This window comes from Odontomachus brunneus, unplaced genomic scaffold (assembly GCF_010583005.1).
Source record: "Odontomachus brunneus isolate Ranch 3 - 2012 unplaced genomic scaffold, Obru_v1 Obru_scaffold_108, whole genome shotgun sequence".
Lineage (NCBI taxonomy): Eukaryota > Metazoa > Arthropoda > Insecta > Hymenoptera > Formicidae > Odontomachus > Odontomachus brunneus.
This window is the reverse complement of record NW_022639558.1, coordinates 484058-498193: the sequence shown is the minus strand read 5'-3', so window position 1 is coordinate 498193 and position 14136 is coordinate 484058. Positions and strand designations below refer to the sequence as shown.

The window sequence follows — 14136 nt, the reverse complement described above, 5'->3', positions numbered from 1 at the left end:
ATAATTATATTTATAATCATTTATTTTGAATATATAAATTACAATATAATTATTTAAATTATTAAAATAATTATAGTGTAATTATTTTAATTATTTTAATTATTTAATTTATTTTTAGTTATTTTAAATATATAAATTATATTTATAATATAATATATTAATGTAATATAATTAATTAAATATGATATAATTATAAAGATATAATTAATATATTATATAGTAATTAAATATATTAATATAATATATTCAGTAATGAAACTATATACATTAATTTTACATACAAAATTATAATTATCATCTATATAGTTGCCATCAGTATGCCTTTTGCCTTCAGCCTGAGTGTACAAGAATAAGAAAAATTGTGAGGTCATTCACCGGCGACCGGTCATTCATCGAAGTGTTTGCCTTACTTTTGTCTAGGTTCTCTATTTTTGAGAGGCGCAATAATCGAAATAACATAATATTTTTATAATGCGGTGATTAATTTAGTAACCATTAGTGCCCGACCAAAGAACACTCCATAATTGATGTTTATGATTCTTTTTTACACACACAAAATTACTGCGCGATCACGCACCGCGACGTTTAATTGTGGTCTCGTTATATATTGTCATGCCGTTCGTGCCCCCGTCCGTTGCAAAAATCCGCCGGAACTGAAAAACACAGAAGGGACAAAGACCTACACGGAGGACGTCCTACGAAGTGCGCGCGCATCCTTTAGGGACACTGTCACAAGGTGTAAACGCGATGCAGCCGGACGAGGAGATTCAGTATGCGCCAAGAAGCCGGCCAGTGAGCTTTTACGACAATTACAAGGTACGGCCTTACCCACGTGTCTACGTTTACCGCGTCTCTCGTCGTGAAGGTAGCTTCGCGTGACGGCGCAATACGACCGACTTTAGTTATCGAGTCCTTCACGAGTCGCGAGGGCACAGAAGCATAAAGATAAGAGAAACATAACACTAATAAAACGTGTCCCACTTTAATGAAATATTAAGTAGATGTTTAGTCTCACTGTGGGAATTATTGAGCGTCAAAAAATTCGAAGAATGCGGAAAAGTATGACTTCAAATTGCCACAATTCGAATAAATTTTGAAGAGATCAGATCGCAGACGTTTGAAATATCCGACAGAAGACACAGCTCGCTTGTCGTTCGCAGTCCTGCTCGATCGTGCCACCGAATTTTTCAAGCGCGCCATCCGTCCCTCGCCGATGCGACGAGCGACATTTGCCAAAATTAACGCGACCGTTTCTTCGACCCCGCAGGACGTGCCGGTGATGCCGCCTTGCGTCACTTCCGCTATGAGCGTGGGCAATTTGAACCAAGTCCGCGACGACAACGGCACGTCTCAGAGCAATATTAACAACATCAGCGGCAACAACAACATCAACAACAACAACAACAATAACAGAGTCAGCAACGCCATCAGCGTCGGCAATGTGTCGAAGATCCCCGCTGCCAAAGTCACTGGTAAATAATCGAACAAATAATAGAATAGCCTAGAGACTCTTCCCAGACAACACAAATTGCTGAAAGAGATCTCAGGTCTGTATTAATAGTCGTTACTCCAAATCTGTTTTTGATGTGATACTCAGATTTTTATTCAGAATTAGATTCAAGCTTTTTAGTTGAATAATATGATACATGTATATCTGTAATCGCGGTCCAACTGAAAAACTCTCATCTAACTCTGAACTCAAATCTGAATATTTCATACGAGAGGAGTTCCAAGTAACGACTATTAATATAAACTTTAAAGACGTCCAAAAGCAACAGGATATCTTTTGAATGTCTTTGAGACATCTCTTAGTAGGTTATATTATTTGAGTTTGCAATCTTGTGAGCAAATTATATCGACGCGTGAGTTGACACTGTCAGACACTCTACTAGCCTCGCACAGTTTATTAAATATTCGCACCAACAACCACGACTGACTCATTGCCTATTTTCTTCTCTCACTCAATTGTATACCTTGTAGAGCCTTCTTTTACATATAATACGTACCAGAATCTGTTCTGGGATGAATTCCATTAGAGCAACAGTCCCGTGCAATTGCAAGACTAAATCGTCGTTTCGCACGAAAGATACGACATAAAGCAAAATGTACACAACAAATTGCGCGCGCGGAGATTGATGACAAGAGAGAAGCACGAGAGAGAGAGGAGACTAGTCGATGCAGCGAAAAGCGATCGCATTTTCACTAATTGCGTTCCAACAGGTGCGGTCTCGACCGGGAACATTGGCCGGATCTGCCGCGGCGACAAAGAGAAGGAACTCGGTCGGGCGCCGTCGATGGCCAACTGCTTGTCGACCACGGTGCCCGTGAATTTGGCCGCTTCGCAAATAGCTGGCAGACACACGCCCACGAGAAACTCTCTGAGGCACAGCAGAATGATCGTGATGCACCGAACCGGCCACCGTAAGTGGACACCGGTTTCTCCGTCCGGACTCTCTCCTTGCCTCTCTTTCTCTCGCTGTGCTTGCGAGCGTATCACGCGCGAGAACATAATCTGTCTCTAATTTCTCAACCTTTCGTACTTTCCCCTATCATCGCCGTGTCTTTCGCACGGTCTGTGAATCCCCGTGCTCCAACGCCAACGCCAACCGTGGCACACTGTCTCTCGGTCAATTTTCGCGTTGTGCTACCGGCGACTCTCACGACTCTCAATTAGCAGAGCGCGGTGATTCCTGCGCTCGTCATCACATGGGGGCAATGCGTGTTTACGATGGCAAAAAAAATGGCGAGTATTTGAGGAAGCTGGGCGAGCGTGTTGGGATACGCGCGGAGTCTCGAGCGTGCGTGAAGAGCGGTCGCGTCTTTTCCTTTTCTTCCCTCGGTCTCGCGAAATGGTTATAATTATCCGCTTTTTGCGATCGACGATTCGATCGATTTCTCCCAAGGGTGATCGCGCATGGGCCGCGAGGAGCGGGGCAACGAGTAGGGAATTGCCGCTCTCGCCGCGGAATGCGACCGGCCCGGTGCCGCTCGATTTTCTCGATTTCTTTCGATAATCGCCGTCGCGCTGACGCGCGACGGTATTACAACGGTTGCGCTAACGAGCGCGCGCAACTGTCACTTTTAATGCACGCCGGCCGACAGGATCGAGGTTGCTGCCAAGGCAGACAGGAAGATTATAATTAGCGCCGTCGGGCCGCAGGAAAGTGTAGTGGTTCTTTATCATCGCGATAATTAGATAGCATAGAACGCGTGCGCGCGCGCACGGGAAATGGCGGTTAATGGGGGGCGAGAGGTGACGAGAATGTAACGCGCGCGGTGACGCGGCAGTATTTTGAAAGAGACACCAGAAAAAAATTGAGATGGCGTTTGACACTCGTGGTGTTTTTAATATATTGCCCGGCGATAATTCGCGAGCGCGTGGCAAGAAACGCGTCGACTAAGTTTCGTCACGCGTTTCACTGATATCATGATTCTGCTTCGTGTAAATCTTTCGCTGAAAAAAAAAGAAACTCGTTAGATCTTAATGACATGAGCGAGATTTTAATCGCGCGCATGCACACAGGAATTATCCGTGACAATTCACGCGGACGCGTAAAATCTTATCGCGCGTTTTACGAATGCACTTCTGTCTCACGTGATCCCCTCGCTGAAGAGAAATTCGCGCGACCATTCGAGCTTTCGTTTCTTTCGTTTCTCAGTCTCGCACACGCCTACATCCAAATTACGTGACAATTTCTAACGACGCGTCTGAAAAGGCGTGAGAGTAGAATTTAATGACGTGCGTTGCCGTTTCACTGAACTCCTCCGCGGCAAAGAAGTTCTTGCCTTTCGAGTTACCTTCTCGTCTTACAACTGTGTATATGCATGTATGAATAATCCGTGATAATTCATTCTAGGAGGCGTCGGTGTAAGAGTTACATTTTATCAGGCGTTTTACCAATATCACTTCATCTCCCACAATTTCCCCGCAGAAAAGGAATTCGCGCATTCTTTTTTGAAGTTAGCCTCTCTCATTTTAATCATGCACATGCACTTATAAATTATCTGCAATTATTCACGAGAACCTGTGGGAAAAGATATCGATATACTCAGAGAAAGTAATAATTGATCTGATTAAAATTATAGTTTTTTGCCCTAACTATATCGTAAGATAGTAACACAAACATATAAGTTTATTATCATTAACATTATATTAGAATTTAATACCAGGAACCCATACAGCACAAATGTTCAATAGATATCCTAAGAACGATATCCAAATCTATGAATATTCGAATATTCTTAGAACGTTCTTATGATATTTAGAGAACATTTGTGCTATATAAGAATGGTTTTTTTGACTATAATTTACAGTAATTATTTCTCTATGTGATTAAAATTACAAATACCGAACATTTTTCTCAGTGTACTATAAGATTAACATTTTATCACGCGTTTCGCTGATACTTTTTTTTATCTCGCGTGATCCCGCCGCTGGAAAGAAATTCGCGCGTTCATTTTATGACCTCGCGTACTTGCGTATGTAAATTAAATTATAATTAAATGATATTTTACAACGAGAAATGCATTTGAAGAAAAATGAGCAAATTTAATCGGGCATATTTCCGTCTCGCTGAACTCCTGCTTTTACTCGGTAAAGAAGCTCGCGGGTTTTCTGATCGAGTTATTCTCTCGCGTTCTAACGGCGCGTACGTCTCGCTCTGGATTTTAAACGTTTGTTTCTTGCTCCGCTGGCCACCGTATGTACACTTTAAGCTGGATGCACATGCGTTCTTCGCGGATAGCGGAAGTACCGGGCCGGAAATATATCGCGTGATCTTTTTGGACGCGCGCTTTTGAGAACGCTCGACGATCAGTTCGACGCGCTTCACGAAAACGAGGACTTCCTCGTGATCGATTTCGATCGTATAACTTTGCGATTCTGTTTATAGATTGGTTCCCGATAGGAGGGAATAATTCGAGTACTAACTTAACTACCTATACGACAAATAGCTCGTTACTTGAACAACAAGCGCAGTTTCCGTATTTTTACGGGAAAGGGGAAGCGACACGTGCGAACGGCGAAGGGTCGAAATCGACAAGCTCGTGCGCGTACTGTGATTCCGCTCTGCCCTGCTTAAGGGCCGCGGTCCTAAGTCTATTTTGGTAGCTGTAGCGGCGGACTTACCAATCGGCTCGCTATTCTTACGCCCAATTTTCGGCGTCTTCACACTCGTAATCCGCGTTTGGTCTTCGTCTACGGACAGCCGAGCTGTCAGACGACCGCTGCTCATCACGTTGTAGACAATTCGTTCGTAAATTCGCGGGGAATATCACGATAATCTTTTTCAAGCGGTCTGTATCACCGCACATTAACTAATTAGGACACACACACAAGAGCGATTAAGACGCAAAGACACAAGATAAAGATGAGCGCAAAGCGTTTGATACCTGCGAATTCGTCACGTTTGACATTTCAAAGGCTGGAAGATAAGTCGCCTGTCAGCCTGTACGCTGAATAGTTAATTAGACAAATCGGATGCATCTAACGAGCGTTCATCTATCGGTTATCGGCACAACTCAATTACCCAATCATGGCCTGCGGTCATTTCTTCTTACGCAAGCCATACGTCACGTCGTTAGTATTATCTATGCATTGAGGCCAGGTGGATAATGAAAACGTACCACCCAGTACGTTGCCATGTTGTGCTGCGCGTACGTGGGCCGTATATTTTACGGCGAATTCGCCGAGCATAACGGAGCCGCGGAATATCAGCGTAGACCTGAGCGTCGCTCATTGTTATCTCCATTATAACGTAACGCGTATTCGCATCCGTCCACGAGGACACTCGTGTCATTGCTGCGTCTCGATACTTGTGACGCGGTATAAAACAGATTGCAGATGCATTGAGAAAGAAATACTGAGAAGAAAATTTATTTGTGGGATATAAAGTTTATTTCTAATATTTGAAATATGAAGTTTCTTTCTATGAAATTTAATTCGGTTTAAATTTATATTTCTCGCACTGAGAAAAAAATATTTAAAAACTTATTTGTGGGAATATTTATTTTGTGGGAAAGTTTATTTCTGTGAAATCTAATTTTGTTTAAGTATTTTTTTCTCAAATTGGAAAGAAATACTTGGAAATTTATCTCATATTGAGAAAAAAATATTTAGAACTTTATTTGCGAGAATATAAAATTTATTCCTGTGAAATTTATTTCTATGAAATTTAATTCTGTTCATATTCAGAAAAAAAATACTTGAAAATGTTTTTTCACACTAAAATATTTATTTGTGCGATATAAAATGTATTTCTGTGATTTATTTAAAAAAATATTTAAAAAGTTATTTGCGAGATATAAAGTTTATTTTTGTGAACTACTTCACAGAAACAAACTTTTATTCCACAAATAAATTTTTATATATTTTTTCTCAACGTATGCGTCCGCGGATTTGCGCGTTGATTGCGTCGCAGTATACACATACCTTTATTGCATATACTATTGCACTTTCGTTTTTATTACAGTCTTTCCTCATATTTTATTACAATCTTTCCTCATTCGACGTCTACTCGATTAATGTTTTTATGCACTTACCTACTTTAATTGGTTTTACATAAAATTACTTCTTATTTCATCGTGGTGTAGTTGATACGGTTCATGTAATGCGTCAATCTTTTTCTATGTATTTCTATTTCTTTACGTTTTTGCACTTCACGTTGCGGTTTGCATAAACCAATCACTAACGTCAAGCGAGGATATAGACGGTATTTTAGTAACGAATATATTATTACGGAATTTAATCTTTGACGTCTCGTCGTTTTAACGATGGACATGAGGTGATTTGAACTCGCCACGTCGGCATATAAAATCGAGCTTTAATTAGAGATTGGGCAAGGCACTAGCGCTTTCGCGCCGACCATATATTAACGATAATTGATATAGAATTAAAGCTGATAGATGCGTGTCTGGTTGCACCGGCCATTGTGGCCACTTGACCTCTCAGTACGGCCCTTTCTCCCTTTATGTCAGCACCGGTGTATTCTTGCATTGTGCAATAAATACGGCATACACACACATGTAAACACATACGGCGAGACGACACAATGCAAACGACACGCATTCATGTCCCGCATTTTGCGTCGCGTGTGACTCGCTTCTCAAAGAAGCAGCAATATCCTCCATTTAACGGCCGCAGTGGCAATCATTTTTCGCGTTAAGTCGAAGATAACGCGGAAAGGAAACGTGAGAAAATTAATACTTCCTCCCACAGCACGGTGGAAATTTATTTTCCGCGGTGTGAAATTAGCCCGAGCAAATATTCATGGACTTAGCAAACATTTAAACACCAGCTAGTTTGACAGCCACGTTCATTTTCTACAAATGTCATTCGCTTGTCTTCTAGATTCCCGTATATTGAGGTAAAAGTACGGACGCTTGAACATTAATAACATCGGTACTTAATTTTGGACATTTTTATTGTACGAATTACGGATGCTTATTGTACGAATATAAACTCTCAATACAAAATATATAAACATGTACATACGTATACATGAATATGCATATATTAAAGTAAGTGCACATATATTCTGCGTTGAAAGTTTAAATATTCGTATTTAGAAACCAAACCGAACGACAAGAATGCCCAGATTTAGATACTAGTGTTATTAGCGCCCAGGGATTTTTATCTCACTTACTCGGGACGGACATTGATGATTAAGATTAATCAATGTAATAAGTCATTTCGATTGTCGTGTATGACGTGCAATTGAGTGCCGTATTATGCATACATGCAGTGATAAGTTCCGCGAATAATGAAGTGCCAATTAGAAAGAAATTGCTGTGTAATTAATCGAAAACAGCATTATTCCTAACAATTTAAATACATTGTATCGCTCGGCTAATGATCGTAAACGTGGCGGATTAAGGTCAAGCTGTCGGCGTGACATGATAATTATATAATTCTAAGGATCTCACACTGGTACGAAAACAATAAGCGAAATAGATAACGACGATAATTACCCGCTCCGAGAATCACACTCGCCTCTCATTCATAGGTAAGAGATTCGTGTTTTTTACTCGTTCTATTAGCGTCAGGTCGTGAAAAAAGAGGAGCGTCTCTAAAATTTTCGTCATCGCGGAACAATCGACAGGGGAAACGTGGTACTTTTGTTTTCGCTGACTCACAGCAACAGTGAATTTCCACATCGCACTGTGCTGTTTACGTTGCACCGTTTCACTTTACCTTATTCGCCGGTTACGCAGTTGCAGCGCGTGTCTACGCGTGCGGTACAGTTAGAGCTCGCCCGCGATTCAATCCTCGCGCGGCAGGTAGGCGCAGGTGCGTGCGTGCGTGCGTCCTGAGCCCGTGGGTGGAAAAATTATTCCTCCGTTTCCAAGCGCACTTTTCACATCGTGTCCTGGGCGAACGACCACGAGTTAGCGGAATTCCGTGCGTGCATCGCGCGACGAAAGAATTTTCCCTTTACATGTGCGTAACGTAAAGCGCATCCGCGATCGGTTCCTGCCGAGTAATGATAGTATACGTGTAACTATACGCTTCGATTTCACTGTCCATTGACCATCGATATTAGCTATCGACAGTCGACTTTTGCCTACATGATACACTGAAAGAGAAGAAATGTCTAAGAGATAAAAAAATATTTATTTGGTAGATAATAATAGCATATTTACTTGCACTAATGTAAAATATATTTCAAATAAGAAAACATGGATTTTCTTGAAACCTTAAGGAAGTCTAAACTTCTCTTGAAAGCAGCCGTTTATTTCATTTAAATTTAAGTAAATATGTTATTAATACTCACCAAAAATTAATATTTACTATTTTTTTAGGAATTTTTCTTTCAGTGTATTTCTGCAGTCAATCATTTTTTTATACGTCTATATTGTTAAAATCTTCGCTTTCAGGGTCGTACAGCTATAACTTGTAATACCTGTTCTTTCTATGTCTACATAAACAAGTTAAGGACGGTATTTATAGACTGAGAGGAAAAATATCTAATAAATAAGAAATATTTCTCCGTTATGAGTACTAATAGGATATTTATTTACACTAATATAAAATTTTTCAAATAAGAAAACACATTTTCGTAGCTTTTTATGAAAGCAATTGTTTACCACACTTAAATAAAAGAATTCAGATTTAAGTAAGTATGTGTTATTAGTACTCACTGAATGAATATTTCTTATTTTTTAAATATATTTCCTTGCACAATGTGGTTTTTTTCTTCTTCATGATTCATAGTGTTTAAGATCGTTTCAAGTTTATCTTCAAATTATCTTCAGACGTTTCGTCGGCCAATAAAAGGATTTGTACAGCATCTGAAGATGAACTTAAGACAGTCTTAAATATTAGATTCGACTGTGAATAACTGCTCAAGTGTGTTTTAAACAATTACATATGAAAAAAAGTACAAGGTGGCTCGTGGAAAAGATTCTCAAGGAAACCGTAATGCAGAAAACGTGTCAATAAATAATACTTCTCTTTCGCAATCCCCTCCGGCTAAAGCGCTACCGATTTGCTGAAACGCTTGTGCCAATAATACGCGCTCGAAAGAACCTTGCAATTTATACGTTGTTAGGAAATATCGTCGTGGTAGGCGATCACTCGGATTTTCATTCAATGCCCTGCGGACAAGCAACGGTCGTCTCGAGTCTTATGCCAACGACAGTAGTGGGCGAGTTTCCCGACGTTTCATACGGCAAGCACGGCATACGTTCGATCATCCGGTTAGGATACCTTGTAAGGAGGGACAGCGGCGAGGCCGTGCTGTTCGGAAACTCTCCTTTCTTTTGGGCTCGCATGGGTCTCACGACGGAGTATCGGCCGACAATCGGCCGTTTACTCCGCGGGAAAATATATGTCGCGCCAAACGATGAGAGAATGGCACGTGTTAGGCTCTGCTAGGTCGACTTACCTAATAGACACTCCGATCGCATGGAGACTCGACTCTCCAGAACTTGAGAGATCCGCACGATCGAATCGTTTACAATTATGACGTGAGAAGGCGTTACAGAATGATCCTCGTTGATCTCGAGAGCAACGATCCCACGACGATGAGGAAAGCGGAATCGGCGATAAAAGAATACGAGCGATTCACTTTCACCACGTTCCAACGAGATACGAATTCCAGTATCCTCCAATCACACGCGAACCTTAACAGTACACGGAAAGAACAGTACGGTTAGCCCACACATCAATCTGCTTATGCTAACCACGGTAAAATACAGACTAATCCGATGGCTGCTGCTACCACAGAACAATTGCTGAGTCACAGTAACGATATCTAGCTGCTTCAACCAGAATGTATCCATGATAAAATGTTATCCCAACTGATTTCTACTTGCCACAACCAGGTCACACGCAACTACATTTATGTGGTTGATGGTACCTAAGTTGGTGGTACCAACTGAGCAGAATTGGAAAAATATCAATTAAATTCGCCTCAATTTAATAATTGATTTGAGTAAATAATTTCTAATATAATTAATTGACGACTAATATAAGTCTATTCAATTAAAAATATTTTAATTAACTACTGACTTCAAGAAATCTAATTAATAATCATTCAATTAACGATTGATTTAAAGGAATTCAATTAAAAACAGTTGAATTAACGATTAAAACGAAAGTAATTAGAAAAATTAGAAAAATTACTCGATTAACGATTGAACATAATCAATGTAATTAATTTATTTAATTGACAATTGATATAACAATATATATATATATATATATATATATATATATATATATATATATGTATATAATTTAATCGAAAAGCGCAGTAAGACGATTAACCAATCGATGTCAATCGAAATTGTAACCGTAGTTATTTACATTGCTCATGGTAATCAACCGAGTTGAATATATACTGCGCTTTTCAATTAAATTTGCTTATTTCAATTATCAATTAAATAACCCTTAATTACATTGACTATGTTCAATGGAATAATCTCTATGTTAATCGAATAATCTTTAATTACTTTCGCTCGTTTTAATCGTTAATTCGACATTTTTTAATTGAATTCCTTTAAATCAATCGTTAATTGAATGATTTTTAATTAGATTTTTTTTAAATCAGTGATTAATTAAAATTGAATAGGCTTATATTAATCGTTAATTAAATTCGATAATTATTTGAAAAAGTAATTAATTACTCGCAATTCTGCAACTGAATTTTATACCTGAGCCATATAACATTGTCATCACACCAAGATAACTAGGATGATGCGTCTATTATTGCGCACGCAATTAAATGTTTCCGGTTATGCGCGCCTTATCTTTCCTTTCCGCAATGGACGTGTATGTACAGTATTGAGCGAAAAAGTGCCATCTGAACGATACAGTAACACAGTAGGTTAGGCGACTTCGAAAGGAAGAGAACAAGAGATTGAGGAATACGTTTGCGTTCAGGTCTAGAGAAATTTCTGCCCCCTTTGGTCTATTATCGACGAACGGCGCAGTGCTTGGCCGCGTTACAAACCATCCTCGGCGTCACGGTGATCGTTCTATCATTATGGCTGCTGCTATGGACACCCAATCTTCCCGTCATCAACAATCCATATTGGAGCGGCATACCTGTAAGTACCACGGTACTATCAGCAGCGATTGTACTTACACTTCCGACGATGACGGCGCGAGGAGAATCGAAGTGGCATTTCCTACTTGTCTAACAAGCCAACATCCGTTGTAGTAGATGACTAAAATACACTTGTGCTCGTAGCTATCGTGGCACAGATATAACAGTCTTCTTTCCGGAAAATATCTCTTGCCACTTTTTTTAAACATTGTATACTCAAGAGTTCTATTTTCTCCTTATTGGCATTTATTGAATGTAACATTTATTGGAGCCAATGAGACCATTCTGGTGGTTCATTTGGACAGCTTTTTCCGATTTCGAATCTTTTGATTGAGAAATCCTGATCTAATTTGTTTATTACATCATTCACGCTATAAGTAAGATCATACTCCCACTTGTTAGCGCGTAAGTATGTCATATGTATACTTTATAAAATAAATCGCTTTTATTATAATATTGATGATAATATTGATTATTCGAGACTCAACAATTTCATTTTTGATATCTTTAGCTTTTGCTGTCGGGTAGCTTCGGAATCAGTCTTCTATGTTGCTTCAAAAAAGAATACCCGAATATGACACCTGGACTCTGTCTTTCTATTACCAAGGTAATAACTAGTTTCTATGACTCACTGTAGATTTCTTGAAAAATTCTCAAAGCCAAATGATACGCTTACTCAGATTCTCTACTAAGAATTGCTCGTGACGTGACTATAAATATAAAATGTGATTTTTACGTTTTATCCTGACGCACTATTGGAATTTAGTTCCACGTATTATTAGTTTTTTATTATTAGCTTTTTATCGTTAGATTATTCGCTCAACCACTACGCGCGTTATTTTATGTGTCATAAAATCGAAGTGACTCTCACTGCTCGTTTCGTCGAACAGGCGATCAGCGTGTTTTTGGCGCTTCTGGCGACCGTTACCTGCATGACCGCGTGCATATTCTCCGCGATGCACTTGTCGCGTCTCATGGAGCTGGAATGCACTCCGGCACGGGTTCTGAATGCCACGTGCGTGTGCAGGCCGCGCGGTGCGCCGCCTGATTCATTGGAAGGTGCAGTCAGGTATGCTGTAAAGTCAAGCACGGATTGACCAGTTTTACATGCTTAAGTTGTATTTCTCAGAAGCTGCCTGAAAAAAAAGTTACTAATAACCGTGCACGATGCATGATTACAAGTACGCGAGTCATAATCTCGAAACAAGTTATTGTTTGTCGCAACTTCGCGCGATATCGCGCATATTGCGACTATGACATTGATACTAATACTTGGACAATTATACTTTGTACGTTCCGCCAGATACGTGGACCTTAATTGCCCCGACGTGGAAGGTATCTTGACGATGCTTCTCATCTTCTCGTCCGCTTGCAATGGATTGAGCGCCTTGGTGGCGGTATGGTACAGTTATCTTCATTGGAGCACGCGACAGAAACGGCCGCAGTATCGACAGGTCAGGACCAACGCCGTCTACACGAACAACCCGCTCAACAGTAGACCGATCTACAAACCGAACCCGGCGGAACGATGACGGCCGCAGACGCCGTACGGTCAAAGTGCTTCCGTTTCCAGTCGTAATTCCGTTGATGTCTTCCGTGAACTCTTAGGAATGGTCGACCACTTTGTACATACGAGGAAAACCAGACGTGCGTAAGTGCGCGTTCGACTACTCCGTGCTGATTCGCCATCGGCGAAAGAAAGACAGACTCGTTCCGTTAAACAGAATACCAATTAATCGTAAACATAGAGACATACGTCGCGTCTTATACGTCAATTATACTTGGTCGAAATAATAATATGGTTGTCGCGGTAATAAAAGAGCAGGAGGAGCCTAACAACATTTTATATGCAATCATTTCCATGAATATGGATTCAAAACATGAAAAAAAGGAACAAAATCGAATCAACAGATTATTATGCAAAACAGATAATTTTATGATTATACGGGAAGCGAGACTCGATGAACACCGAGAGATTAGAATCAATATACGTAATTGGAAAACCCGAGTCTCGTCTATAAATAAACTTCATTATTCTCGTCCTGTCTCTCCGCTGCTGATATTACTATTAAAATGAGATAATAGTGATCGCACTACGATGGACCGACGCTGACATATTAATGCTCATTATATATGTGATTAGTGTATCGACTCTTTTTGTATTATGTGGAAGCTCAGTATTTGTCTAAATGTAATGTGTGTATTTATGTATGCGTGCGTCTGACAGTGCGTTATCTTCTAACGCGAGAGGAATTTTCCTGTAATAAACAAAAGCTTGTGACACATTCACTTATGCAAGGAATAAAGTATGTGAAGCAAAATAATATTTTACAACGATCGTCATGCATCTGTGACAGATAAACCCGATTGTTACTCGAAATGTCGAAAATCGAAGCTATGTTTCTAATACAAAGGATTAGAAAGGGCAGAAACATACCTCCCAATTCCCGCTACAATTCTAGTTGTTTTTACTACTAACATATTTCTCTCTATACAGATAAACACGTTTTAATTTATGCAATTCCACTTATAAGAATGATCATTACACATGCCACAATTTTTCAATAAACGTAGGTAATTTTTAACG

The 14136-nt window shown here is 39.9% G+C and overlaps 1 protein-coding gene across 8 annotated transcripts in view; it reads left to right on the top strand.

The window, feature by feature from the left end:
* LOC116849221 overlaps window positions 1-14134 on the top strand; it is a 60712-nt gene extending 46578 nt beyond the window's left edge. For all 8 annotated transcript variants that reach the window (XM_032826156.1, XM_032826154.1, XM_032826155.1 and 5 more), the window contains 7 exons: window positions 667-816; window positions 1268-1472; window positions 2221-2421; window positions 11384-11550; window positions 12061-12156; window positions 12440-12618; window positions 12853-14134. In XM_032826156.1, the coding sequence (XP_032682047.1) occupies window positions 748-816; window positions 1268-1472; window positions 2221-2421; window positions 11384-11550; window positions 12061-12156; window positions 12440-12618; window positions 12853-13081 (1146 nt within the window). In that variant the 5' untranslated portion in view covers window positions 667-747 and the 3' untranslated portion in view covers window positions 13082-14134. The remainder of the gene's footprint in view (window positions 1-666; window positions 817-1267; window positions 1473-2220; window positions 2422-11383; window positions 11551-12060; window positions 12157-12439; window positions 12619-12852) is intronic.
* The last annotated feature ends 2 nt before the right edge of the window (window positions 14135-14136 follow it).